Source organism: Physeter macrocephalus, chromosome 21, assembly GCF_002837175.3.
Source record: "Physeter macrocephalus isolate SW-GA chromosome 21, ASM283717v5, whole genome shotgun sequence".
In the NCBI taxonomy this organism is placed as follows: Eukaryota; Metazoa; Chordata; class Mammalia; order Artiodactyla; family Physeteridae; genus Physeter; species Physeter macrocephalus.
In genome coordinates, this window is record NC_041234.1 from 21,395,414 (window position 1) to 21,421,550 (window position 26,137).

The 26,137-nt window shown below is 44.5% G+C and overlaps 1 protein-coding gene across 2 annotated transcripts in view; it reads right to left on the reverse strand.

The window, feature by feature from the left end:
• Positions 1 to 26,137, reverse strand: part of SRPX (sushi repeat containing protein X-linked) — a 104,352-nt gene that overhangs the window by 42,730 nt on the left and 35,485 nt on the right. Inside the window, exons 2-4 of one of the 2 annotated variants that reach the window (XM_024116483.1) lie at positions 13,980 to 14,039; positions 9,731 to 9,922; positions 7,610 to 7,786 (exon numbers count right to left, since the gene is read on the reverse strand). In XM_024116483.1, the coding sequence (XP_023972251.1) occupies positions 7,610 to 7,786; positions 9,731 to 9,922; positions 13,980 to 14,039 (429 nt within the window). The remainder of the gene's footprint in view (positions 1 to 7,609; positions 7,787 to 9,730; positions 9,923 to 13,979; positions 14,040 to 26,137) is intronic. The other variant, XM_024116484.3, reaches the window with a different exon arrangement.

The following is a 26,137-nucleotide window of genomic DNA, read 5'->3' on the forward strand; positions in this document are numbered from 1 at the left end:
TGTATCAACTACTGTTTATCTGAGAAGCTAAACTATATACCTGGGAATATTGAACACGTCTAACCAGGTAGGTGGTAGGTAGTGGAAATAAGAAAGAGGGTGAAAAGGGCAATGTTCTGGCCAACAGATAACAAGGGAAAAAAACCCTTTAAACTAAGGTTATAAATTAACTGCATCCTAAAATGTTTGCTTAAATAATGTTTTCCAGTGGAGACCTGTGTTTGAACATGACTGTTAGAGGTATGAAGACTAGGTGCTTCAGAACATAACAGTAACTTGTGCCTGGGACTGCCTGACCTGGGGTGGGGGTGCGCGTTCTTCACTCCCTCCACCTCATTCTAAGGCAAGGTGATATTCTTATCTCAAGAATGTAAAGGATCATCACAGCTGCTCACAGCAAACAGACTCCATTTAATGCTCCTTTCCTCTCTGATGTCCTCCATAACTCATTCCAACTGGATTTATGTTTGGGAACTATCTTATACATTTTCTTTATTAAATACAACTGATTATTGCAATGAGAACCTCAATTTTTATGCAAATTGTTTCTATAAATTCTTTTACATATATGGTATATGATTTTTGGTCGAATTTTAAATTTTATTTTATTGAAGTATAGTTGATTTACACCAACTGGCTTTTTAACTAATCTTTTTCTCCCTTCTTTTCTCCCTTGATCTTTTACACCAACTTCCTCTCACTCTGTACAGTCGATGTGGCAGAGACTAGTGGTTGTTCAACTGCTCTCCCATCCCCCCTCTTTTTTTTTTTTTTAGCACAAAAGAAGTTTCCCTGGGCCTGTGGCCCTCCAGAATAAAGACTATATTTCCCAGGCTTGTCTGAAGTTAGGTGTGGCCATGGGATGGCTTCCACCAGAGGGTCGTCAGAAGAACTGATGTGCTTTTCAAAAAGTATGTGTGGCCACCCCCACCCCCCGCCACCTTCCACCCTGGTTTGAATGTCCATGAGGTGGGGAGCCGGAACAGCATCTTCGACTGTGGGATGAAAGCTGCAAGCTGAGGATGGAAGAACAAACGAGAAGGAGTTTGGGTCTAGGACGCTGCCCCGGACAAACATTTATACGAGAACGGAACTTCTATCTTGTTTAAGGCATTATGACTTTGGCCTTGTTAACAGTACCTAATGATTTCTAAGCTCTGATTTCTTACAAAGGATACTCTGGTGAATTTCCTGCAAAGATGGCCACCCATAATCCCCTTATACACATGCAGCTCCTCCTAGCAAGAGGTGGAGTCTGTTTCCCCTCCCTCTGAATCTGTGCCAGGCTTGTGACTTGCTTTGACTAATAGAATACAGGGAAAGTGACCCTACGCCAGTCCCAGGGGTAGGCCCTTAAAGAGTCTGGCACCTTCTCCTGTTCACTATCTCAGAAGCCAGCTGCCATCTAAGGAAGTCCAATTATCTGACTAGAGAGGCCATGTGGAGAAACTGAGAAATTATGAAGGAAGAGAGACAGAGACTCAGTCAAATGCCAGCCAGTACAGCCGCCTCTGAGTGAGATGCCAGACGTGGGAGTGAAGCCATCTTGGATCCTCCAGCCCCAATCAGGCACTTCAGCCATTACTATGTGGAACAGAGGTGAGCCACCGAGCCCTGCCGAAATTCCCCATCCAAACAACTGACCACACAAAACTTAGTGGTTTCAAACAACCATGTTATTCTTCACGGTTGCTTGGATGGGGAATTTCGGCAGGTTGGTGATGGAGGAAGGAGGCGGTCATTTCCTGGGGCACAGGAAGAAAGGGACTGACAGAGGCAGAACAAACCTGGACACGGAAAACTTGCCCCATTGCTTGCTTCCCCCAGCTAGAGTGTAATCCTTGAGGATGTCTCTGGAAGGTGGTTCCATTTCTTTGGCACCATGAGATATTAGAAAACTTTCCCCAATGGACAGAAGAGTCAAGAAGAAAAGCAAAGAACTCCATAATTAGAAGTCACTATCATCAGAAGCAAGATACCAAACTAAAAATTGCAACTTGTTGCAAAGCTGAAACTAGCTTCCTGAAAGTTTGCAAGAAAATGTGTATTGGTCAACCCAGGAAAAATTCAATATGATTTAAGAGCATCTACAACAACGCACTGACACATTTATTCTTAGCCCCATGATATCTGTATCCTCAACTGAATCTCTGGAAATAATACCATTCAGCCCAGCAAACTTCCTTGTGGGTCATTGGATCAACCCAGCTGTCAGATGATTGGGAAGCCAGAAACGTATTCCATAATTTGCATATCTAAAATCAGAGATTTTTTTTTTTTATTCCAGACTTCCATTTGTGTTAACTCTCCAACTATTCTATTCTGTAGGAAATATAAAACAAGCAAAGAGTAATTCTAAAAACCAAGTTGGTTTGTATGTGGACCTTTGTTAAAAAAACGAAATGGGGCTCCCTGCATGTCCGAAGATACCTGCTCAGTTTTCATTGCCCATGGATTTTAAACTTACTTGAATTTTGGTCTCTTTCTCTTTTGGCCTAGGAAAAAGTGTTGGTCTAAAAGAGAGATCGTGTGTCTACTCAAAATCTGGTCTCTAGATGAGGCCTTGTAATTCTAACTGTCCATTGTTCTATCTAAATGCCAATGTAACCAAAATGAACTAAAAATGGAAAAAAAGAAAAAAAAATCCCCCCAAACAATAGTTATTACATTCTCCGGTTTATTTATTTTTTTTTTATATCAATGGAAGTTGCGGCTCTCTAAATATTTTACCCTCCTGCAATTTGCAGTATGTTGTTTCTCCCACACTGACTGATTTCTATCTATATCTGTTTCTGAAATAACCATGGATTTGAACCCACTGCCAGAGTGTGGGCTGCATAAGATAAAGAATTTTAACTTGTGGTCCTTTCAAATTAGCCAGACCATAGAGTGAAAAGTGAAAAGACCACCACCTCAGAGTGAAAAGTGAGCCCAGTGTTCTCTCTTCCCTCCAGATCTGGAGGAGAACTGAGACGGTTTCCTCAGCACTCAGTACAGCTGTGGCCCAGAGGCACTGTTCAAGGCTGTGTGGAAATCTGGGAAATGCTTGGCCACCATGTGTCAGCTCCTAAACTAGGCTGAGGCTCTGAGTTGTGCTCAAGGACCCCTGAGCCTTGCCAACACACAAAGTCATTAAATGAATTTAATAATACATTTAAAGCCAAAAGTGTCCATGACATCCCTGCAGTAAAATTCACTGGGAACAAGCTCACAAAATCTAAGAAAGAATTGCCTGATTGCTTTGTCCATTTCTTTTTTTTCCTGGGAGCTCTTTGCTCTCTTGTGGCTCACGGGTCCCCTTTTCACCATTACTCCACCCTCACTACGTGCACAAATTCCCCTTCCCCCAAAGATGCCTGAACCTCGCCCTGGCCCTCTCTAGGATAAATGCCCTGAAACTGGGGTTCATTTCTTAGTTCTCTCTCCCTCTGGGAACGTTCCAGGCCCATCTGGTCTGGCTTAAGACATGCTTGTTGCTTTTTGAGAATAATCAGCATTTTCTTTCCACTGTTGCACACAATCTGGACATCTGAACAGTGTGATCCCTAGAAGATTCTGCCAAAGCTTGCTCAGCGTGAAGATTTGTATCTCCTCCCATCCCATCACCTCTGGCCCTTCCAATGTGAGGAAAGAGAGAGTCCAAAATGGGGGGGGAGGGGTTGTTTTGAAGAGCTAGCTTGCACATACCAAGTCATAGGGGAGAGAGTGAAAGCAACATCTGTGAGGGCCTCTTCTGACCTGAACATCTGGCCTCAAGTCATGTCCTTCCAAAGGAGCGTGTCCAGCGCTCACAGCCTGAGCGCTATCCTACCTGCACTGGCTGCGCAGGACTGCTCTGTGTTCTTCTCCTTGCTGAGAACTCTACAGTGATTCATGGGGAGATGTCTAAGACCTCAGAAAATGGTTGCCGTGCCAAAGATTCTGTTGGCGCTCAGTTTTTCTAGCAACTCCCTTTTACTGCCTGCACTAAAAGTCACGAAATGACATTTCTTGGACTCTTTCTGCCAGCTGGGTACCAGCTAGGTTTGCCAATGGGAGGCACTCTCATGAGAATAGAAGGCAGGAAGAAGATGGAAGCCATTATGCTTCTGGTAGGGGCTTCAGTGAGGGCTTCCTGGGCTCCTCACTTCATTCTCATCCATGATGGTATCAGGTACAGACACGTCAACATCAGCGTGAGCTTCTGGATTGGGGGTAACACTACCAGGCCACTTTTGCTCCCCCAGCCCTTGGTTGCTATGGATTTCTGCTGGAACTAATCCCTCGTAACAATGTTTTTCCTCTTTTGCTCCTCCAGCTCTTCCTATGTTTTTGTAACCAATGCCCCTTATTAAATTCTCCTCTGCTGGAAATACCTAGAATGGTTTCTGTCTTCCCAGTTACTGATCAATTCAAACTCCTACCTAAATCCTAGAAAAAGAGAAGCTCGGAATAAATCTGAGTCGGTTATCTGAGTAATTATTTGGACCTGGTGCTCTTGTCAGATGGATACAAGGTAAGGTCCAGGCTGTGACTCTGATGTAGAAGGTTTTTGCTCGCATTGGTAGGGAACCACTGACCAAAACTGCCTGCCTTGGCCAGGCACAATGACAATGGCTTGCCTGAGTTGTCTCACAGCAGGAGGTCCCAAAGAACGCAGCGCTGCTGCTGAAAACTAACTGGGAGAATTCGGGAGGGGCCAAAAGGAGGGAGGACAAGACATGCCAGCCCATAGTATGTTTGTAAAACTAAACTGGGGACTTCCCTGGTGGCGCAGTGGTTAGGAACCCATCTGCCAATGTAGGGGACACGGGTTCGAGCCCTGGTCCGGGAAGATCCCACATGCCGCCAAGCAACTAAGCCCGTGAGCCACAACTACTGAGCCTGTGCTCTAGAGCCCAGGAGCCACAACTACTGAGCCCACGTGCCACAGCTACTGAAGCCCTCGATCCTAGAGCCCATGCTCCACAACAAGAGAAGCCACCGCAATGAGAAGCCCGCACACCGCAAGGAAGAGTAGCCCCACTCGCCACAACTAGAGAAAGCCCACGCACAGCAACGAAGACCCAAACGCAGCCAAAAATAAAAATTAAAAAAAAAACTAACCTGGAAGAATTCGGGAGGGGCCGAAAGGAGGAGGGAGGAGATGATATGTCCTGCCCTAACCTCCCAGAAACCCTCAGGCTGGAACCCATCTTGGTTGAGAGATACGTGCGCCACCAGGAAGGACCCTGAGTCAAACCAAGCAAAATGACTGGCCAGAGACAACCCGGAAAGCTAACATCACCACCATAAAACCTGAGGCTGCGAGCCACATGGCAGAGCAGTTCTCCTGGGTTCCTTTACCCCACTGCTCTCCTCCCAGGCGCCCCTTCCCAAGAAAGTCTTTTGGTTTGTCAGCACGTGTGTCTCCTCGGACAACTCATTTCCGGGTGTTAAACAAGAGCCCACGCTCGGGCCCTGGAAGGGGTCCCCCTTCCTGCAACAATGTCTTGGCCAGGTCCCCGGCTATAGCTCATTAACCACATAACTGCAGAGTAAGAACGGCTGATGCTGCCAAGGGATACGGTGGACAGTGGTACCATCATGAACACACCCTAGGGACCAAGGCCAGAGGAGTTGTTGTACAACTGCCCCCAGAGGGTAGCATCCAGTTTCAGTCTCATTCCTGAAGTATCTGCTCCAGGCTCTGAGCAGGCAGGAAGGAGTCCTTGGGGCAAAGCACATGGGCAGACTGAGCTGAAAGACTCTCTGGAGGATGAGCAGACCCAAGCAGGGTAGGAGCCAGGCTCCTGTGGCCAGCTGCCTTGGCACCTCGGTGCCAGAGCTGTCTCTGGATTCAGGGACTTTGAGCCTGAAAGCCTGGAGACATAGGCTTGGCTCTACACAACATCAAGCAAGTCAGGTGACCTCTCAGGCCTCATCCGTAGATGGGGGATTGGACTAGAACGTTCTGCTGGGGTGGCTCCTGGCAGCTCTAACCGTTTATGAGTAAACAGTCTCCTGGGACAGTGGTTTTCAACTACTTGGGAGAATTTTGGAAAAATACCAGGGCCCCAGATATTCAGATTTAAATGGCAGCCAGAGTTGAAAACCACTGTCCCAGAGCAGTCTGCCTCAGTGTTGAAAGGACATAGGAATCCCCTGGGGATCTTCTTAAAATGTGGATTTTGATCTGCCAGCTTCGGATGGGTCCCAAGATTCTCCATTTCCAACAGGCTTCCTGCTGGTGCTGAAACTGCTGGGCACTATTTTGAGTAAAAAGGTACTAAAGTTCTTCGCAAATTTGATCTTCTAAGGCAGGTTCTCAACCTTTAGAGCATCAGAATCCAGCAATCCTGAAGGTCCGGAAATCTGCATTTCTGATGTTGCTGTTTCTGATCAGGGGACCATACTCTGAGATCCAATGCTCCCAGGCAACGGGTCCTGGATCCTGGCTGCACATGAAAACCACCTGGGAAGCTTTTATAATGCCACTCGCCTCCTCCAGCTGTCCCACATCAGGCTAATTGAATCAGAATCTCTAGGGTAGGACCAAGGCATAGCTAGGTTCTAAAAGATACTCAGGTGATTCTAATAAGTGGCGGGGGTGGGGAGAAGGGACCCACTGCCCCTAGATGGGTGATTCTCAAGGAGTTGGGGGGGAGTGATTTTTCTCCTTCCTCTCTTCCTCTCTCCAGGGGACATTTGACAATGTCTGAAGACATTTTTGGTTGTCACAAGTGGGAGTTGGGGGGAGATGTTACTGGCATCTAGTGGGTAAAAGCCAAGGCTCTGCTAAGCATCCTAGAGTGCAAAAGACAGGACCCCAGGACGAATAATTATCTGACCCCAGATGTCCATTGTTCCAAGATTCAGAAACCTTGCCCTAGAGAATCCCAGGCTACACCCCAGATCTACTGAATCAGAAGCTGCACTTTTACCAAGTTTCCCAGGTGATTCCCAAGTTGGAGAAGCACTGCCTTAGATCAGTGGCTCTCTCTTTAAGCACTTCGAAATGCCCTGAAAGGCTCATTAAAGCACCAAGTGCTGGGCCCCATCCCCAGAGTTTCTGATTCAGCAGGTCTGGGGTGGAGCCCTGAATTTGCATTTGTAAAGATTTCCAGCTCCCCGAACCACAACTAAGAACTAAGAACTACTATTTGCCCAACAAATCCAGACTAAGGTAAAATAGCCAAATCCCTTCCAGTTTACAAACTGAGTGTTTGCTGACTACTGGAGTCGATGACAATGGAACTACGTCTGCCGGCTGAAAGACACAGAGATGCTGTCTGCAGGAATGTCCGGCCAATGTCAAAAACTCTGCTCAGTGCTACAGGGCAGATCCCTGAACTAAAGCAGCGAGATTACCCGGTACCTCTGCCAGCCTCCAGCTGCCGCAATCGCAATCCAAGAGAGAGACAAAAGTCAGAGGAAAGCCATGAGCTGTGAAGTCAACTCTAGCGTACAGACTGAGAGGCTAGGTCTGCGCTGAGCCAGAGAAACAGGGACGAAGAGAACCACTGAAAGCAAAACTGGGTGCTTATGCTTTACATCCGGGACATGGATGCTTCCTTAAAAATCCACTGTACGGACACCCCCTGCTCCTCCCAAAGCAGGCGCCTCCTGAGGGCTGGTGATATTCTCTTACCAACACAGGAGGCTGGTCGGCCACTCCACGCCTTGTTGTCCATACACGTGACTGTCTGCTCCCCTTTCAACGTGTATCCTGGCGAGCAATAGTACTCACACCGGGAGTTAAAGTAGGCACCGTCGACGCACTTAAACCCTCCATTTGCCGGCATGGCAAGGGTAGGACATCGCTTTTCTGAAAAGGAGAAAACCAGAGGTTCAGTATTACTTAGATTTTGTTCATGGAGTTTCAGAGTCTAGAAACTCTGAAAGCATAGGGTGAAGTTAATTGAAATATAACTGATAGAAGTAGAGAAATGATAGATAGTGTAACCGAGCAGGACCCTATGGGCCCTTCCCGGGGCAGACCCCTCCCCCATACCCTCTGCTGTAGCTCCTCTCTGAAGACCCAGATAATAGCATCTGATGCATATTCCCTGAGTTTCTCAGATGCTAAAACCACCACCAAATGGAAGAAATTAACTACTTGATCATAAGCACGTAGCCCCCAGACCTTCTGGCGCCTAGAATGTTAACCTCCGTTTCCTCACCATCAGCCAATCAGAGAATTGTGTCCAAGCTGATCACGTACCCTGCAACACCCCTCCCTCACCTGGCCTTTAAAAATGCTGTGCTGAACCCTTTCAAGGAGTTGGTGGGGCGGTGGGTTTGGGCTCGAGCCACTCGTTCTCCTTGCTTGGTCCTGCAATAAACCCTTCTCTGCTCCAAACTCCGATGTTTCCATTTGTTTGGCCTCACTGTGCATCAGGCACATGGACTTGCATTTGGTAACAATGGTTGCATGTCACACAGAAGGGACACAAAGTTTTACACCAGACTGGCTTGGGTTGGCATCCCAGCTAAACCACGGTCTTATGCTGGGCTCCTCAGAAATAGACGCTGAGACCAGGATTTGTGTGCAAGTGATTAAGAAAGTGCTCCCAGGGGAGACCAGTGAAGGGTGGGGGGAGCAGGACGGGGGAGGGGAGGAAGCCGGGCAAAGTAGCAACTCAGGCAAAGTCAGCCTCAACCTGATTCCGAAGGGGAGCTCTGGAGCGTGAGTGATGGCTGAGTCTGCCCTGCCTCCAGGCAGGGCAGCTGGGCTTTCATAATCCTTTACCAGTCAGTACTGGGCAGCTACAGGCTGCCCATGGGGAATGCTCTCCCTGCCAGAACGAAGAAAGCAGTCCTCTGAAGGCGCAGAGCCTCTTCTTCCTTGGTAGGAGATCAACCGAAGGTGCAAGTCATTAAGAGCAAAGCGCCCAGAAGCTGGGGGATGGACACACAGAACTGGTAGCAGGGAATCCAGGGACACATGGGGGAAGCACTGAAAGTGTTCACTATAGTCACCCAGAGGCGTAGTCTGCCTAGACTGGATCACAAGGCTGCAGACCCCAACCTCAGTTTCCCAACAATAAAGTAATGGCACCCATATCAATAGCATTGTTGCAAAAACTGCATATATGTGAAACGCTTGGCACACAATAGGCGCTCCATCATGATAGATTTTTTGAACAGTAATGGCATTTAAAATGCACTTCAACGATGCTGTGTCACTTGCAGTTTCCCAAATGAGATGACTTTCCAGGAAGCTAAAAGTCAGCCCCTGAAATGTGCTTCCAACCTTCTCCCCTGAGGCACAGCGCCTTTCATGGAATAAGCATCCTTCCGCGGTAATTCTCTCCCTGCCTCCCTAAGTTCTACTCCTTGGAAGGACGCTTGTGTCTACTACCAGGAGTCCATGGCAGAGCACCATTCTTATACTTCTGTCGGTTTTACACGTCTGTCTCTAATGCTATTCTGTGGGACCCCTGATGGCAGATGACCCTTGATGGCAGAGTGTGTCTTTACCTGTGTGTCTTGTTTGTTTTTCAATCCCCAAACCCTTTGCAGGGGCCAGCACTTTGCTAAACAGACCTCTGTTCTCTCCCCCTTTCCAAACAGCTGATCGCACCCCTCTGTCTGAAATGTGTCATCTTACTTCCGCCATATCTTAGGAATGAACGCATGGCTTCTGTTCACCAGGGGAGTTTTTCTCATCAAAGACCACAAAGCATTCAGTAAAAATCCCTGATCTCAGAGCAAAAGAACTTTGGCCCCAAATGGCCCCAAGGCCCCAACATGGGGCCGGGCTACTCACGCTTGCAGATGACCTTGTCCGACCACCGTTTGTTTGACTGGCAGATCAGCTGGGAAGAGCCATGCAGCTCGTAGCCCTTCTGGCAGCGAATGTCACACCTGGTTCCCAGGGCTGTTTTGTAGTATCCTCCCTGAGGGGCCCTGCAGTACACATCCCCGTACTTCACCTTGATGGGGGAGCACCACGGGGTGTCTACAGGTAGCAGAAACAAAGGAGAGGAGAAATAGCAAGTGACATCTTCAGAAAATGTGTCTCTTCACTCTCGAAGTCCCTGGCTGGCTGCATTCCAGATTTTGGACCTCCAAATAGTGCCCCATGTCTTTTAAGTTGTCTCTGGGTGGGGAGATTATGATCATGGGACTAGGTGTCAGACATATACGAATACGGGTCCAGGTTCCTCCATTAGTAGCTGTGTGATCTTGGACAAGTTACTTAACCTCTCTGAGTTAATACCTCTACCTATGTCATAGGACTCTTACAAGTCCTCTTACAAGGACTGAAAAAAAATGCATATCAAGCGTCTAGCACAGCGCCTAGCACATAGTAAAGGTTCAATGAATGTTTGTTCTTTTGAATATTTCCCTTAACTAGATACATAATTCCCTTGAGAGCAACTGTTACCATTGTGAACCTTAACCCCAGCCATCCATACAGAGTGGCGGGGGAGTCAATAATTGGTTAATTTAGATTTTTTTCCAAGTCTGTATCATATTCACTGTAAAAGCATTTAATACGATCTTAATGAATGTGAACGAAGCAACAATTTCCAGGGTTTTGCCACAGGATATAATTTGGGCTTAACGTCACAGAACAATTTCTCCCCTTTGGGAAGCTACCGCCTTTTTCAGATGTCCCCAGTTAAGCCCCACTTAGGTAAGAGATGACACCCTTCTCCAATGGCAAAGTTCCAGGGTGTGTTTTGATTTTGGTCTCGTAGTTGCCCAGAGCACAGCTTAGGATGACGCTATTAAATCAGAACCTCTCCCCTGGGCCTTTGGAAGGGGTCGCTGAGGGCCATAAAATTAGTAGGGCAAGACTAGCTCCTCGAAAGTTGCCACAGTGGCCACCGCACAGTCAATGGGGACCAGAGACTAGCTCCCTCAAGCCTGTCAGGCTCTCCATGCCTTGAACAGGAGCCCCCTCCCTAGGGCTGCCAGCTCCTCCCTCCACCCCAGCACCTGAGCTGACAGTGAGTGAAGTTCGTGCGCCATCATGTGGCCAAGAAGGAGGAAATCCCTTGTTTCACTTTGCCAGGAATTCTCTTCTGATGTGTTTCTGGCTGCTTCTCAGCCATGAAAACCAACAGTTCTGTCCAGGTCTCGTGCATGGACTGTTTTTTTTTTGTTTGTTTGTTTGCTTTAACTTATGTGCTTTGACATCTCCTTTGCCTAGTATTTTCATCATATAATGTTTTGCAGACAGCTGCAAATGGGTGCTACCGTCGGGACTCAAGCAGTATTTCCTGGACTTTCTGGGGAGAAGTGATGCCCCACGCTTAGCCTACAGCTGATTAAGTTTGATCTCTTGGATGCAGTCTTGCAAGAGCTTACACTAGGCCTCCAGTTCTTCCTTGAACAAAGTTTCCTTCCTCTTGGGTTTATACATCTAGTCTGTATATGCTAACTTTTTTTTTTTTTTTTGGCGGTACGCGGGCCTCCCACTGCTGTGGCCTCTCCCGTTGCGGAGCACAGGCTCCGGACGCGCAGGCTCAGCGGCCATGGCTCACGGGCCCAGCCGCTCCGCGGCATGTGGGATCTTCCCGGACCGGGGCACGAACCCGTGTCCCCTGCATCGGCAGATAGACTCTCAACCACTGCGCCACCAGGGAAGCCCCCTAACCTTTATTTTAATATTTAAGGCAGCAGGTCCATTAGAGAATGACCTGCATATACATATATTACAAATTCACATATTTCAGTACAACCATGCAATTAGCAGACTCTTTTTACTCAGCTATTTTCAGTCTTCAAATCCTTCCAGCAGAGCTGCCTACACATCCAAGAGCTATGCTGTTGTCAACATGTGGGGGGGAAGAAATCTTGTTTTTATTTATTCGCAAAAGGAATTTCTTTTGGATTACTTTCCAAGACAAACCTTTGGGAGATATTTTGACATTTCAACAGCCCTGCAGTGATAATAATTAAAAACTCAGTGAGTGACTTGAATTTGAAGTGCATGCAAATACCATGAGTTAAAAGTGAATTAGCGAAACATTTAACATAGACGTTTAGAGAAAGGAAGCTCTTATGCTGCTTCAATTAAGACAGGGTTTATTTAGGGAGAAATCTAAATCAGTTATTCAGGAAAACTTTTTCATCTCCCTGGGCCATTGTGGAGCTCCTGGGGTAAGCAGTGTCATGTAGCAGACTAAGGAAGAGCTACTAGTGAACTCTGGATGTTGAGCTAAAACATCTGGATTTCAGACTCAAATACAATGTTTGCTAGCTGTGTGAGTCTGCGCAAGTCACCTCCCCTCTCTAATCTGCGGTTCCTTCATCTGTAAATAAGTAATAACAACATATCTCTACACGCCTTCCTCCTTCCCTCTAGTGTGAAGACAGGATGGCATTCCAAGTAAAAGAATCAAAAGCAATGCTTGCCACATTAAATGTTGGTTACACTTCACTTTCTTTTTTCTTTTATAACTTTTATAAATTATCAATTTAATTCAAAAAACATTTACTGAGTATATACACTGTGCCAGACACTGTGTAAGGGGCCTAAGGATCTAGAACTCATCTCCCAATGAACAATGGTTTGCCTCTAAGTTTTAAAACTGAAACAAAATGACAATGAAAACAATTTCCTAAGAAGTATTTATTCTTAAACATTCCGGGTAAGCTCTAGGCCAGGCACATACTTTCCTGCATCTGGTTTACCTTCCACACGTGCAGTGCTGCGAAGTGAGGATGAACACTAGGGCCACGTGTGCACGCATGTGTTTTAGGAAGATTTTTCAATAAGGGACTCGAAAAACAAAGATTTTTTCAAAACTCTCAATTAAGAAGTGTTAGGTATGTATATGTAGAGCTGATGCACTTTGTCATAAAGCAGAAACTAACTCGCCATTGTAAAGCAATTATACTCCAATAGAGATGTTAAAAAAAAAAGTGTGTTAGGAATCACAATACCACCTTACCGCAAACATCTAATTAACAAGTCTGTGCTTTGCTGGATTGGTTAATTCCTGAGGCAGGAATATAGGAGCTGTGCATAGGAATGAGTATTTGTATTCACAGGTCATAAGCAAACGTGGAACACGGTGGGAAACACCTGGACATAGACACCAGTCATTATATTAGAAAGGTTGTTCACTTGTGTGGAAAACAACTGAAGGACTCTCTCCAACCAAAAGCTGACCAGTACTACCCTGATTCTCTTATAACTTAGGCATATCACGACAGAGCAGGGGAGTGTCCTCCTGCCAGAATGCAGACAAATTTCCTGGGCAAAATGCCACAATAGAACTTTATTAATCAATTTTCTTCAAATTATTTCTCAACTGTACAAGGAACTGGATTCAGAGAGAAATAATCTAAATTTACCCTCACTTTTCTCAGGGCTCCCAAAGCTTCAGAGAAACGACTCACCATTAGAAAATATTTATGGACATACTTACCTGAGCCTGCATAGAAGGTTCTTGGTTAGGCTTTTTATACCTGCTGGAGGGGGTGGATTGCTGGAAATGTGTAGAGATGGAGTTCTTTATCATTAAAGTTTCATTGGGCAACACACTTTACTCGTCATTTCAGGAGCCAAGCCAGACTCAGAAAGAGCACAATGAAATGAGCTTATGAAAATCAAGTTTTCTCATTCCTCATTCATCTCAGTACATTAGCAGCACTGGGTCCAGATTTGACCTTGGACGGTTTACTCTGGACGATTCTGGCTGTAATGTATGAATCAGGTAAAACTCATGGCTTGATTTTCACTTTCATCGGCTAGAGCTTGGCTTTGCAGAAGTAAGGACAGTAAGGAAACTGATGAGAATAAAATGACCACTGGGGTGCTGAAGGACAGCACTTCAGAGATTTCCAAATGCTTTTTGTTTTCTTTCATTTGTTTTCCTGTATTTTCTTTCAAATGGGAGCATATGCATATTAATTTTAAAACATTTTGTTTTCTCGACAGGTAATTAGAACTTAAAATGTGTTGTCTGGTCACTTTATTATAGTCTGCTCTGCAGGGCAAAAAGGAAAGTCCTCCTGGCATCAGCAGGTCTTCATTAGCACATAAGCAAAGCATTCACCTTTATATCTAGCGTGTGAATACGCGACTTCATCGTCTTCTAGTGGTGAGTCTCCAGATCCTACAATAAAAAAGAACAGAAACTGCAGCAAGAAAAGCCACATGATACGGACGAATATTTTTGAAGCACTGCTTTGGCACAGTCCATGCAAGAGGGGCTATTAGAACGCAGAGCCAAGAGTAAAAGCTTTTGTGGCCATTCATGAAGGGACAGGGGACCTCTCAGAGTGAACCTGGCTGGGCTGAGATTTCCAGAGCCAATCGAGATGAGCCTCAAATGGTTTTGGAATTACCACATGCCAACTGAAATTCTGGACTCGGGATTGAAAGAAAGTCAACTTCACTCTGAGAAGAGGCCAATGGATATGAATCTCATGCCAGAGGAGACGCAGCAAAATGTGTATAACTCAGATACGGCCCAGAGTTTCTCCAGCAATCAAAGAAAACCTGGTAGAAGTGGGTGTTTATGTTACCTGAGAATCAGTCCATTTTATGAAATGAACTTGGGTGGAGGATAAGGAGGAAAATCAAATGTCTTATCTTAATGACAAAGAAATATAAAGCTGTCTTGGTATATCTGTAGGAAATGAGTGTTGAAATTGATGATCTGGATGTTTATTCAAAACCTCTCACCAAGGCATGGCTAAAGTCAAATTTCGTGATGAGTCTTGCTACCCTTGAAAACAACAGCCTCATAGAGAAAGACTGTGCTTGATTTTAAAATTTAAACTCATTTGGAAGTTGGAACTGAATCTTTTTTTTTTTTTTTTTTTTTGCGGTACGTGGGCCTCTCACTGCTGTGGCCTCTCCCGTTGCGGAGCACAGGCTCCGGACGCGCAGGCTCAGCGGCCATGGCTCACGGGCCCAGCCGCTCCGCGGCACGTGGGATCCTCCCGGACCGGGGCACGAACCCGCGTCCCGCAGGCAGACTCTCAACCACTGCGCCGCCAGGGAAGCCCTGAATCATTTTTAACATGTTAAATATTGAATTCCAGTAAATGGTAGATGCTTAATCTTTAAAGCAGTACCAGGTCCCAAACTTCAAAGCGATAATCTTAAATTTAGAGATCTTTCCTCCTAGCCTTCCTAGTCTGATCACTGACTGTTGAGTTAACACCATCTTGATCACACATTTACCAGCAGGGACTGCAACCATCACAGATAAGAACATTCTCTTTTATGAGGTTATTGCAAGTGCTCACATGCCAAAGCCTTGTTACACATCTAAGAGGATTGCTACACAAACAAGTTCAGGGCCGACTGTCAGAAACTGGATTTCTGTATTCTGGGTTCTGAGTTTTCTCCATTTGCCTTCGCCTGTACACATAACTCCTACAGTGAGCCTTGATCCTGCTCGTTGCCTCCAGGCATGTCAGGAATAAACTACATGCACTGTTAAACCACAAATTCAACTCAAGACCACAAGCTCAACTCTGGTGTCATTTGAAGAGTGGTAAATGTTTGCCTAAAGAGAGGAACCCTCCTGGTTACACCATGAGACAAGTCTTTATAATGAGTCAAAAGGAGATAAAAGGTGGTTCGCATCATCACCCCCAAGGTAGCAGCGTCCCTGGCAGAGGAAAGCAGCTCTTCTGTTCATCTGTTTCTTTTTTTTTTTTAACTATTGCTCCATCTTGTTTTGGCTTGCTCAGTTCTTTGGTTTTTTTTTTTTTTTAATTTTTGGCTGCGTTCGGTCTTTGTTGCTGCACGTGGGTTTCTCTAGTTGAGGTGAGTGGGGGCTACTCTTTGTTGCGGTACGCAGGCTTCTCATGCAGTGGCTTCTCTTGTTGCAGAGCACAGGCTCTAGGCGCGTGGGCTTCAGTAGTTGTGGCACGCGGGTTCAGTAGTTGTGGCTCGCGGGCTCTAGAGCACAGGCTCAGTAGTTGTGGCGCACAGGCTTAGTTGCTCCATGGCAGGTGGGACCTTCCTGGACCAGGGCTCGAACCCGTGTCCCCTGCATTGGCAGGCAGAGTCTCAACCACTGTGCCACCAGGGAAGCCCTCAGTTGTTTCTTTGGAAAGCTCATTGAAACCCAAAACCAGGCATTCTCACTACTGCCTTTACTTAAATTAGAGCCTGCAAGGCAGACAGTTCAGATGATCTCAAGAGGTTACCTTGATTAGCAACTTGATTAGTAGCTCACTTATATTGGTCCGTCCACCTCCACTTAGATCACAACCACTCATTATCTCTCTCTGCCTATCTTGAACTGTGATGACTCTAAGTCAGAAATTCCCCTTTGCCAATGACTGTTCCAGGGGTAGGCATGAAACCCAGTATTGGCCAATGACAAGGAAAAATATGTCTGCTTTGGGGGAACAGGGCTTATGGAAAAGACTTTCCCCCTGATAAAAGAGAAAAGTGCACAAGAAAACTCTTTTGCCCTCTTTTCTCCCTTCCTGCTTTGGAAGCTATGGTGTAAGGATAAATGCCTGAAGCTACAGCAGCCATTTTGCAACCATGAGGTAAGATGTCTCAGGACAAAAGGTTTTTGGCTGAGGATGGTAGAGTGGAACTATTAAAAGAAACTGGGGTCTGTGATGACTTTATTGGGCTACTAAATCAACCCTAGACATCTTACCTCCACACTTCTTGCTAGGTCAATAATAAATGTCCTTTCAATTTAAGCCATTGTGAATAGCATTGTCACTTGCAGCTTAATGCATCCAAACTGATTCACAAATGAACAGGAAATTTACTGCCTATTATTGATAGGAGATAAGAGAATACAAAATAAATGGATATTATCTACCCCTTCCCCCAGAATCCCAGTTTATATTCAGCCTAAACTCATATATCAACTTCTATAAATAATGATGACTAGTCTACAAAATGGACATCATGAAGGATACAGTAAGATCAAAGACCACTGACTAACTTATGTTCAGCAGACTGTACTTATTAAAGCTTACTAAAGCAGCAAAGGAAATTCACACATATTAGAGAAAGATTTTCCACAGGGTTAAAATAGAAAGAAAGGAATAAAAAGAGAGAGAGAAGTTGGCAGGGAAGGAGAGAGGGAGGTTTCCTAACAAACTCTTCTTTATTTACAAAAGGCCATCCCTTTAGAATTCTGGTTAATTGTGGTTTTATCGTGAAAACCATTAATCAGTCCTCATGTGGTTCAGATTACCACTCTTTGGAAAGAATGCTTCAGTGCTTCTTCTACACAAATACAAATTCTACATTGGCTCAGAAATCAGAAACTCAGTGCCATGTAGGATTCTGCCCCTCAGCCATACCTGGAGCCAATTCCATTTATAATTCTGCTCTCCTTGCAGAAACGTCATCTAAATCAACAGATTTGCAAAGAAATAGTCACTCCTTTTTTCCAAAGTTAAAAGAAGGGTCTTCCTGGCCCATTGAATCCCACCCACCCTTTCATCCAGTATGTCCAGGTAGTTAACACCATGGAGGCAACCAACACACTCTTAAGAAATAGCTATTAAATGTATTAGAATTACACCAGGAATTTAGGTTTAGAAGGCTAGACTGCTCCTTTCATCACCCTAGAAGCTTTTTCATTGTGACGGTGGTGGGTAGAGAGAGCATTTGAAACTAATGGAAGATGTAGCCAATTTGTTAAACTACATTCCTGTATTGACTGTGACACATGATGCAAGTGGACAGATTTGCTGGTTCTGTGTTAAAGTTTTAGCTCAAAGGGTTGGGTTTATTTTTTAATTATTTTGAAGATAGCTCTACATTCTTAACTTCCGTCAGAAATTTTTGTTTTTCCCCCTCATCATCCTTATTCTAATTATAATTTTATTACTATCAGGAGTCATCATATTTAATAGTAAACTGCATCATCAATTTTATACTGAAAGTCAATGGGAAAATCAAACTCACTTCGCAGTAAAGATTCTTAACCTGAGTCCCTGGCCTCCTAGAGGAACAATGGAAGCGCTTTGGGGGAGTCCATGAACCCCTTGTAATTGGACATGCTTTTTGGTACATGAATATACTTTCCTGGGGAAAAACTTGCTAACTTTTAGTAGATTTTAATAAGGGTCTATGATCCAAAAAATTATTAAGAATCATGGTTTTACAGCATTCTTTATTATGAAGCATGTTAGAGTATTTACTAAAGAAGTATGCAGTATCTCCTTGATATTTGAAACTTTTTAGTACGGGAGAGGAGAGACAAATATATTTAAAACAAGGATAAGTGCTTATCTTTATTAGATCTTACTGATTTCTTCTCTAGATTATTGCTATCCAATGGAACTTTCTGCAATGAGGGACATGCTCTGTATCTATGCTGTACAATAGGATAGCCACTAGCCACGTGTGATTGTTAAGCACTTGAAATATGGCTAGTACAATTGGGGGGATACATTTTTTATTTCATTGAACTTTAATTAATTTAAATTTATACAGGGGCTTCCCTGGTGGCGCAGTGGTTGAGAGTCCACCTGCCGATGCAGGGGACACGGGTTCGTGCCCCGGTCCGGGAAGATCCCACACGCCGCGGGGCGGCTGGGCCCGTGAGCCACGGCCCCTGGGCCTGCGCGTCCGGAGCCTGTGCTCCGCAACGGGAGAGTCCAACCGCAAAAAAAAAAAAAAAAAAAAAAAAAATTTATACAGCCATGTGGCTAGTGGTTACCATACTAGACGGCATAGGTCTAGACTTAATTTAAAAATATATATTTTGTGGAGATAAATCATGTCTCTAAATTGCTCAATGGTGAGAACCATGTCTAATTTGCCTTGTATACCTAGCATATGATTCAGAATTGGTAGCTGACAAATGTTGGAAGAAGAGAGAAAAATCTGCCTCATGTTTCTTATGACACATAAATCATGTGTCATTATGCTCGTATGTCTGGAATGGTTTTATCCCACTCAGTACAGCTTCACGATATAAATTTGAACAGTGACAATACTGGAGATTTGGTTGTTTAGAAAAAGGTATTTTGGGGACTTCCCTGGTGGCACAGTGGTTAAGAATCCACCTGCCAATGCAGGGGACACGGGTTCGATCCCTGGTCCGGGAAGATCCCACATGCTGCGGAGAAACTAAGCCCGCGAGCCACAACTACTGAGCCTGCGTGCCACAACTACTGAAGCCCACATGCCTAGAACCTGCGCTCTGCAACAAGAGAAGCCACCGCAATGAGAAGGCCACGCACTGCAATGAAGACTAGCCCCAGCTCAGCTGGTCGCAACTAGAGAAAGCCTGCACGCAGCAATGAAGACCCAACACAGACAAAAATAAATTAATTAAAATAAATAAATAAATTTTAAGAAAAAGGAAAAGGTATTTTGCACTATTGGAAGCCACAGGGTATTCATTTACGGGAACCAGATGATTTAGTGCTAGCAAATGATTTGCCAAAGGGGCTACACTGCAGCTGTAGTAAAGTCAAAAGGACATTTGAATGGCTTCTGAACAAAGATAACATCCAGGGCACTGCCAGGAAAACACAGCCTACAGATAAAGCCAAGGATATGACCGTCAAATCCTTTGTTAAGTCAAGGTGGTGCTTCAGAGTACTTTCAGTCATACAAGAGTCCGTTTAGAGAGTAAAGGTGTGTCTCCCAGATCTTCTCAAAGAAACAACAGAGAAGAGTTTATGTCTATGAGATTTGTGGATGTGGCTTCTGTCTAATGGACAGAATGTCTAATGGACAGGAGACCCACAAAGTTCTTAATGAGGTATATAATCAGAAATATTACCAACATAACTGAGGGGGACAGAGACATTATAGAATGAGGAGAGCCCTTTGAACTCCCAGAATTCTACTGTCAGGAAACAGGCTCATAGAGCTGCTTAGCTGTAAATAGGTGTTACCCTTCCTGGAAAAGGAAAGATTGCTTTGAGGGTGGAATCAAGAGCCTAGAGAATAGAGCAGAGAACCATAAAGAATTCTTTCCAGACTTCGAGGCCTGAAGAAAGAACTACCAAAACTTGGCCAGCTAGATTTCAGGATTTCTATGGAACAGTGACTCCTTTATGCCTCCCATTTAACCCCATTTTTAACAGGAATCTCTATAGCAGTTATATTATGGCTATTCAACCATTGTAGGTTGGGTATGTGGGGAGAAGATACCTCTTTGGTTTTACAGGTCTACAGATAGAGAAGAACTGTATTCAAGCAGTTACAGTTAAGGAAGTACATAGAAGGCGCCTCATCCCCACCTGGACCTGATTTAGATGATGAGATTCTGGACTTTGAGCTGATGCTACAATGGGATAAGACTTTTAGGGACCTTGGGAGGGCGTGAGTGTATTTTGCATGTGGGAAGGACATGGATCACTGGGTGTCAGAGGGTAGACTGTGATATGCAGCCTCCAAGATGGCCCCCAGTGATCCCTTTCTCCTGGAATTCATACCTTTGTATAACTCTCCCTTATTGGAATGGACTTATTGACTTTGCTTCTAATGAAAAGAATATAGCAGAAGGGATGTTATACCTCTTCTGAGATATAAAAAGACTGTGGTTTCCATCTTGGACATTCTCTCACTGTCTTTCTTGGATCACTCATCCTGGGGCATGCCAGCTGCCAAGTCTTGATGGAGTCCTATATGGAGAAGCCCATGTGGTGAGGAACCAACGCCTGCCAATAATCATGTGAATAAGGTTGGAAGAAGATCTACACACACACACACATACACACACGTCAAGCCTTCAGATTAAACCTCAGGCCAAGGCAACAACTTGATTGCAACCTCATGAGAAACCCTGAGCCAGCTAAGCCATGACCAGATTGTAATGTACACAAATTCTGATATAAGAAGCAGTATTTGTTTTAAAAACAAAAAAGGGGGTGTGGGTGAAAGTACAACCCTGCAGGATTTATGTGACTGAGGACCTTACGGTGCTAGATTTTACCTGAGACTGTATCCTTGCTTGGGTCTTCTTCCCTTCCCCTCTTCACTTACATCTTTTCCCTGACAGCAGTCCTCCTGCAAGTCACAGACTCTGCTTCTAGGGAACCAAGGTAAGACAGCAACTGAATCTTCCTAAAACTCAAATACCCCAATTGGCCATGCCTCACAGGTTAAATGGCATAGGTATATGTTTCTAAAATACTATATTAAAATAAAGGTTAGGGGGCTTCCCTGGTGGCACAGTGGTTGAGAGTCCGCCTGCCGATGCAGGGGACACGGGTTCGTGCCCCGGTCTGGGAAGATCCCACATGCCGCGGAGCGGCTGGGCCCGTGAGCCACGGCCGCTGAGCCTGCGCGTCCGGAGCCTGTGCTCCGCAACGGGAGAGGCCACAACAGTGAGAGGCCCGCATACCGCAAAAAAAAAAAAAAAGAAAGAAAATAAAGGTTAAATGGCATAGGTATATGTTTCTAAAATACTATATTAAAATAATTACTATTATTCTTGGTTTGTTTTACACACTTCTCATTTGATAGTTCCTAATCACATTTTCTATTTAATTTAGTATGTATATATTTTAGGCTTCTACTACCTTGACCTGCTATGCATGTAAATGAGCTTCTGGTAAAAATATTAAAATAAGACAAACTTATATCTGGGCTAATATGTTTTTCAAGAATCTTTTTTAAAACATTAAGCATAGTCAGGAATCTTAGTGCCACCAAATTTTTCTCTGTGTGTTTTTTTTTTTTTTTTTTTTTGTGGTATGCGGGCCTCCCTCTGTCGTGGCCTCTCCCGTTGCGGAGCACAGGCTCCGGACGCGCAGGCCCAGCGGCCATGGCTCACGGGCCCAGCCGCTCCGCGGCACGTGGGATCCTCCCAGACCGGGGCGCGAACCCGGTTCCCCTGCATCGGCAGGCGGACGCGCAACCGCTGCGCCACCAGGGAAGCCCCCTCTGTGTTTTTAAATTCCTCTGTCTAAACCATATTGTATGAGTTATGATTTAGGAAAAAAATATATATATATACATTCAATTTAATAACCACCAGGAAAAGCCACATACTCAATCCTCTCTAGTAAAATAAACTGTTGTCAAGTTTAGTCCGTGAATACGTACGACTGGGTGATAAAATCTGCTTTAGGAGTAAGTGACTTTCAGTCTCAAGATATTTCATAGTTTAACCTTTGAGGCAGGAAAACCCCTGTGTTTCTCTATATGTCTTCATGTCCTAAAGATCTTTACAAAATGGGAGCCTACAGAAAGTTATTTTACTGCTGTGAAGCATTACTCCCGAGTCTCTCGCATTCTGTGGCTTTTGCTAACACTTACAAGTGTTCCAACATTTTGGGAGAGCCTAAGGAAGGGTGGACAGAGGGTAGTGTGGTAACCCTTCTCTCCTCCGTGGGTAAATTTGCAAGGGCTTCTTAGCTAGTCCTAATATACGGGGGACCATTGATTGAAGAAGCCCAGGTATGAGTCTCACATGCCCGACTGACAGGCAAGACTTGCTCTGTTATGTCTTGGCAAAGTTTTGAGACAGAGGAGAGATGTCCAGGAGTTGTGTATAAATATGCGTGTTTGAAGGAGTGGAGCAGAGAAGACAATTTAGCTTTTCAAGAGCATCAGCTTCCACTCCAAGATATAGGAGCGAGTACACAGAGGGCCAGACACTGTAAATGAGACACTCTTCCTTGGACGCTTTACACCTCTAAATCAGGGGCAGACTAACAGATAAAAGCCCAAGGGTAAGAAAAGGGAGTGGTGGAAGTACACAGACGATGCCCGTCCCAAGTGGAACAAGGGGATCCAGAAAGATGGATCTAAATAAACCTTTTGCTAATCATGGGGAGTAGATTGAAGGCAATGTTTATTACCAGTATTTTTCTTGGAGGAGAACATCCACGAAAATATTCAGATGGGACAAGTTTACAGTACATCTCAGACATTCACTTCACTATACCCTCCTCTTTTCCCCTCCCCATCACCATCCCAAAGCCCTCACATGTACCAACAATCAACTAGAGTAGTGTTTCAAACTTTTGACCCAATTTAATGACATAACTAGTATTTTCATAGTGAAATAGAACAGAATTGAAAATGTCAGGGTTCGTTGCACATATTAAAGATAAATACTACTTTGTGCAACTTATGTTTTAATTATACAGGTGTACGTGCAGTAGGGCGTCCCCAGTTTGTGTGAGACAGTCGGATTTTGTGTCTGTTGTCCCAGCATTATTATCACTAGCACTCCCTCACACTCAAAAGTGTTCTGATTGGACAATAAATATTATATTAACCCAAATAATAGGTCACAGTATATATTTCTTCCTATGGGTCTTGGTCAAAATAATTGGAAAAATAGTGATTTAGAATATTTTGAAACACCCATAGGTAATAAGAGCCTTGTCTAGTTAATTCTTTGTTTCTTCCCTCCAAAGGAAGATACCTGACTATCTGAGAAAGGCTTCTGGGGGCAGTAATGGAAGCCTTTGCTTTGCCCTGATTTGTTCAGGACATGGATGTTCTAGCCCATGAAACGCCCCGGGATTAAGTTCCAGCTCCTCCACTAATTCTGTGGTATTGACTGAGGAAGCCACTTTCCTTTCCTGAGCCTCAGTTTGCTCATCTGTAAAAGGGAGTGACAGTAATGGGGAGAAGAGTGCAGTATATGTTTTCAAATTATGTCCCCTCTGAACATTCCTATAGTCAACCTCTAGTTGGGATCATGCTAGTCAAGCAAATCGACATGCCCTCCTCTTTCTCCTCCAACTGGTAATAAACCATGAGCATACGGTGCATGACAACTTCACCAGATTCTTTCATTTTCATTGCCTCTTTAAGTAAGTCCTAGGGCAATCCCATGAGGGAGGTATCATTCAGGGACTAGCATGTACAGGTGGGGAGGGCAGCAACCCTTTGCAACCTTGTTCATGCTCTGATCTCAGCTCAGAGAATGAAGTGAATATCAAGTACAAGGCAAACAAGGATTGAACTCTTCTGATCATAAATCCTGTGCCATTTCACAACTTCTTGTTTCTGTCTTCCTGCCTTTACACAACCCACCTGAAAAGCCCTTCCCCTCCTCTCAGTCCCTTTCCTGATTTAAAAGCTATTTCAAAGCCTAGCTCCTCTAGTTGGTCTTTTCTAATCTTCACTTTAAAGTCTATTCACATTCACATGCTCTGTCCCGTTTTTGAATTAGCACTGATCTTATATGGGTTTGGATTTTTCAGAAGCTGTTTCAGATGTGTGTAGGTTCTGTCTTCCCAGGTAGACATAAAACTTCTCAGGGAAGTTATGTTGATAATATTTCTGAATATATAACTCATTAAGAACTTTGTGGGTCTGCTGTGAATCTCTTGGAGTTCACTCCATTAGACAAAAGCCACATCCACAAATCTCATAAACTCTTGTCTGTTGTTTGATTGAGAGGATCTTGGAGACACATCCTTGCTCTCTTAGAGCTTCAGTGAACAAAGCACCGCTCCACCCAGAGTTCCTCAAAAGGCTTCTTCCCCTAGAGACTTTCGTCTACATACCCCTGATCTGCTGGAGCTGTTCCACCAGGATCAAAGCGAGACACCATCTCCCTGAGTGAAGGCTATACTTACAGAAACAGATACTGTATTTAAGATTCAAAAAAGCTGCCCAAATAAAGCTGCAATTGGCACATTGTTCTTGGCAGTAAACCAGTGGTATAATTTACAAAATTCTGGCACATTGTAGCAAAACTGAGAAGAACAGGATTCAGGAAAGAGAGATACTAAGAAAATAAAATAAAATTGCAGCAATGTGTACTGAGGATAGTAGGGCAAGCGTCTAATTGCATAGCTGTAGATGATAAAATGTAGATTAAAGGGAGAGAGACAGACAGACTGGACGGGGGTAGGGAGAGAGAGAGAGAAAGAAAGAGAGAAGTGAGGAAAGACACTGCCAGAAAACATCCCTTAAATAAACATCATAGGATTGTCTGTGACAGGCTGCAGCCTGTTCAGCTGAAACCTGAGGCTTCATCCTTCTGGAACATTCTCTGGTTCCCTGACAGAGGATGGAACACCAGCACCCAAGGATGAAAACCTGGACTTCACTTGAAGCCTTTCACGCTCTGCTGTGATGAAAAGTAGAATGGTTTCTTTTCCGGGTAGTTTCTCTCTTGGATTTTGAAAGCATGATTTTCCACCCAGTGTCCTTGAACTGACAGTCACACACTGGCTGCTGTCAGTTATTATTATCTTCACTGGGAGGCTCAAGTTCTGGGGAAAAAAGTTCTGGGGAAAAAAGAAGGTGGAACTGACCTGATGGCAATTCTGGGTTTCAAAATGATAATCAGCAGGCCTTGTGTACTACCTCTTGGGAGTGGCTAAACTCCAATACACAATGCCTGGTGCTACCCCTTTCTAGGTGTGATGGACATCCACTGTGTTCTTTTGAGGGAAAAAGGACCCCTCCTTTTCGAGAACTGTACCATTCCCCCATGCTACCCACATGCTTCTAGTGGAGATGGCTTTTTCCTAACCCCTGACCACAGGGACAATCACGGGAATCAAGCTGGAACAATCAGATCCTTCAGAGGATTTTTCTCTGGTCGTAAAATACGGTAAAAGGAAAATACAGTGGTAAAAGGAAGCTATGATCCCTGTATACGCCAATGACAAAGGTTAAGTCTCGTAGAGAATGCTAATCCGAGAGAATGAAATCATCACAGAAAAGCAGGGACAAAACAGAGAGAGGGAGAGAAAGAGCGATCTCACAGTATTTGAGCCCTTGGTTCCATTATGCCTTGGGCCCACCAGCATACCCCTGCCCTTACAGAAAAAAAAATCTCCCTTTGGCCAAAGCTGATTCAAGATGGGTTTCTGTCACTTACCATCAAGAGGTCTGACTTAAATAGCAGGCCATCAATTCACATTTGAATGAAATGAATGACCAAAGGATATGGTACAACCTCTGATTTGGGATAAGAAATCAGTCTCAGAACATAACCTCCAATTTCTTATTTCAAAACAATAGTGTAGCTCAGATTTAAAACAGCTTAGTGTGCTGTTCAACAAATTTAGTAGGATCAGCTTTTTTTTTTTAAATTTTATTGGAGTATAGTTGATTTACAATGTTGTGTTAGTTTCAGGTGTACAGCAAAGTGTATCAGTTATACATATACATATATCCACTCTTTTTTAGGTTCTTTTCCCACATAGGCCATTACAGAGTATTGGGTAAAGTTCCCTGTGCTATAACAGTAGGTCCTTACTAATTATCTATTTTATATATAGTAGTGTGTATATGTCAGTCCCAATCTCCCAATTTATCCCTCCCCCCCCC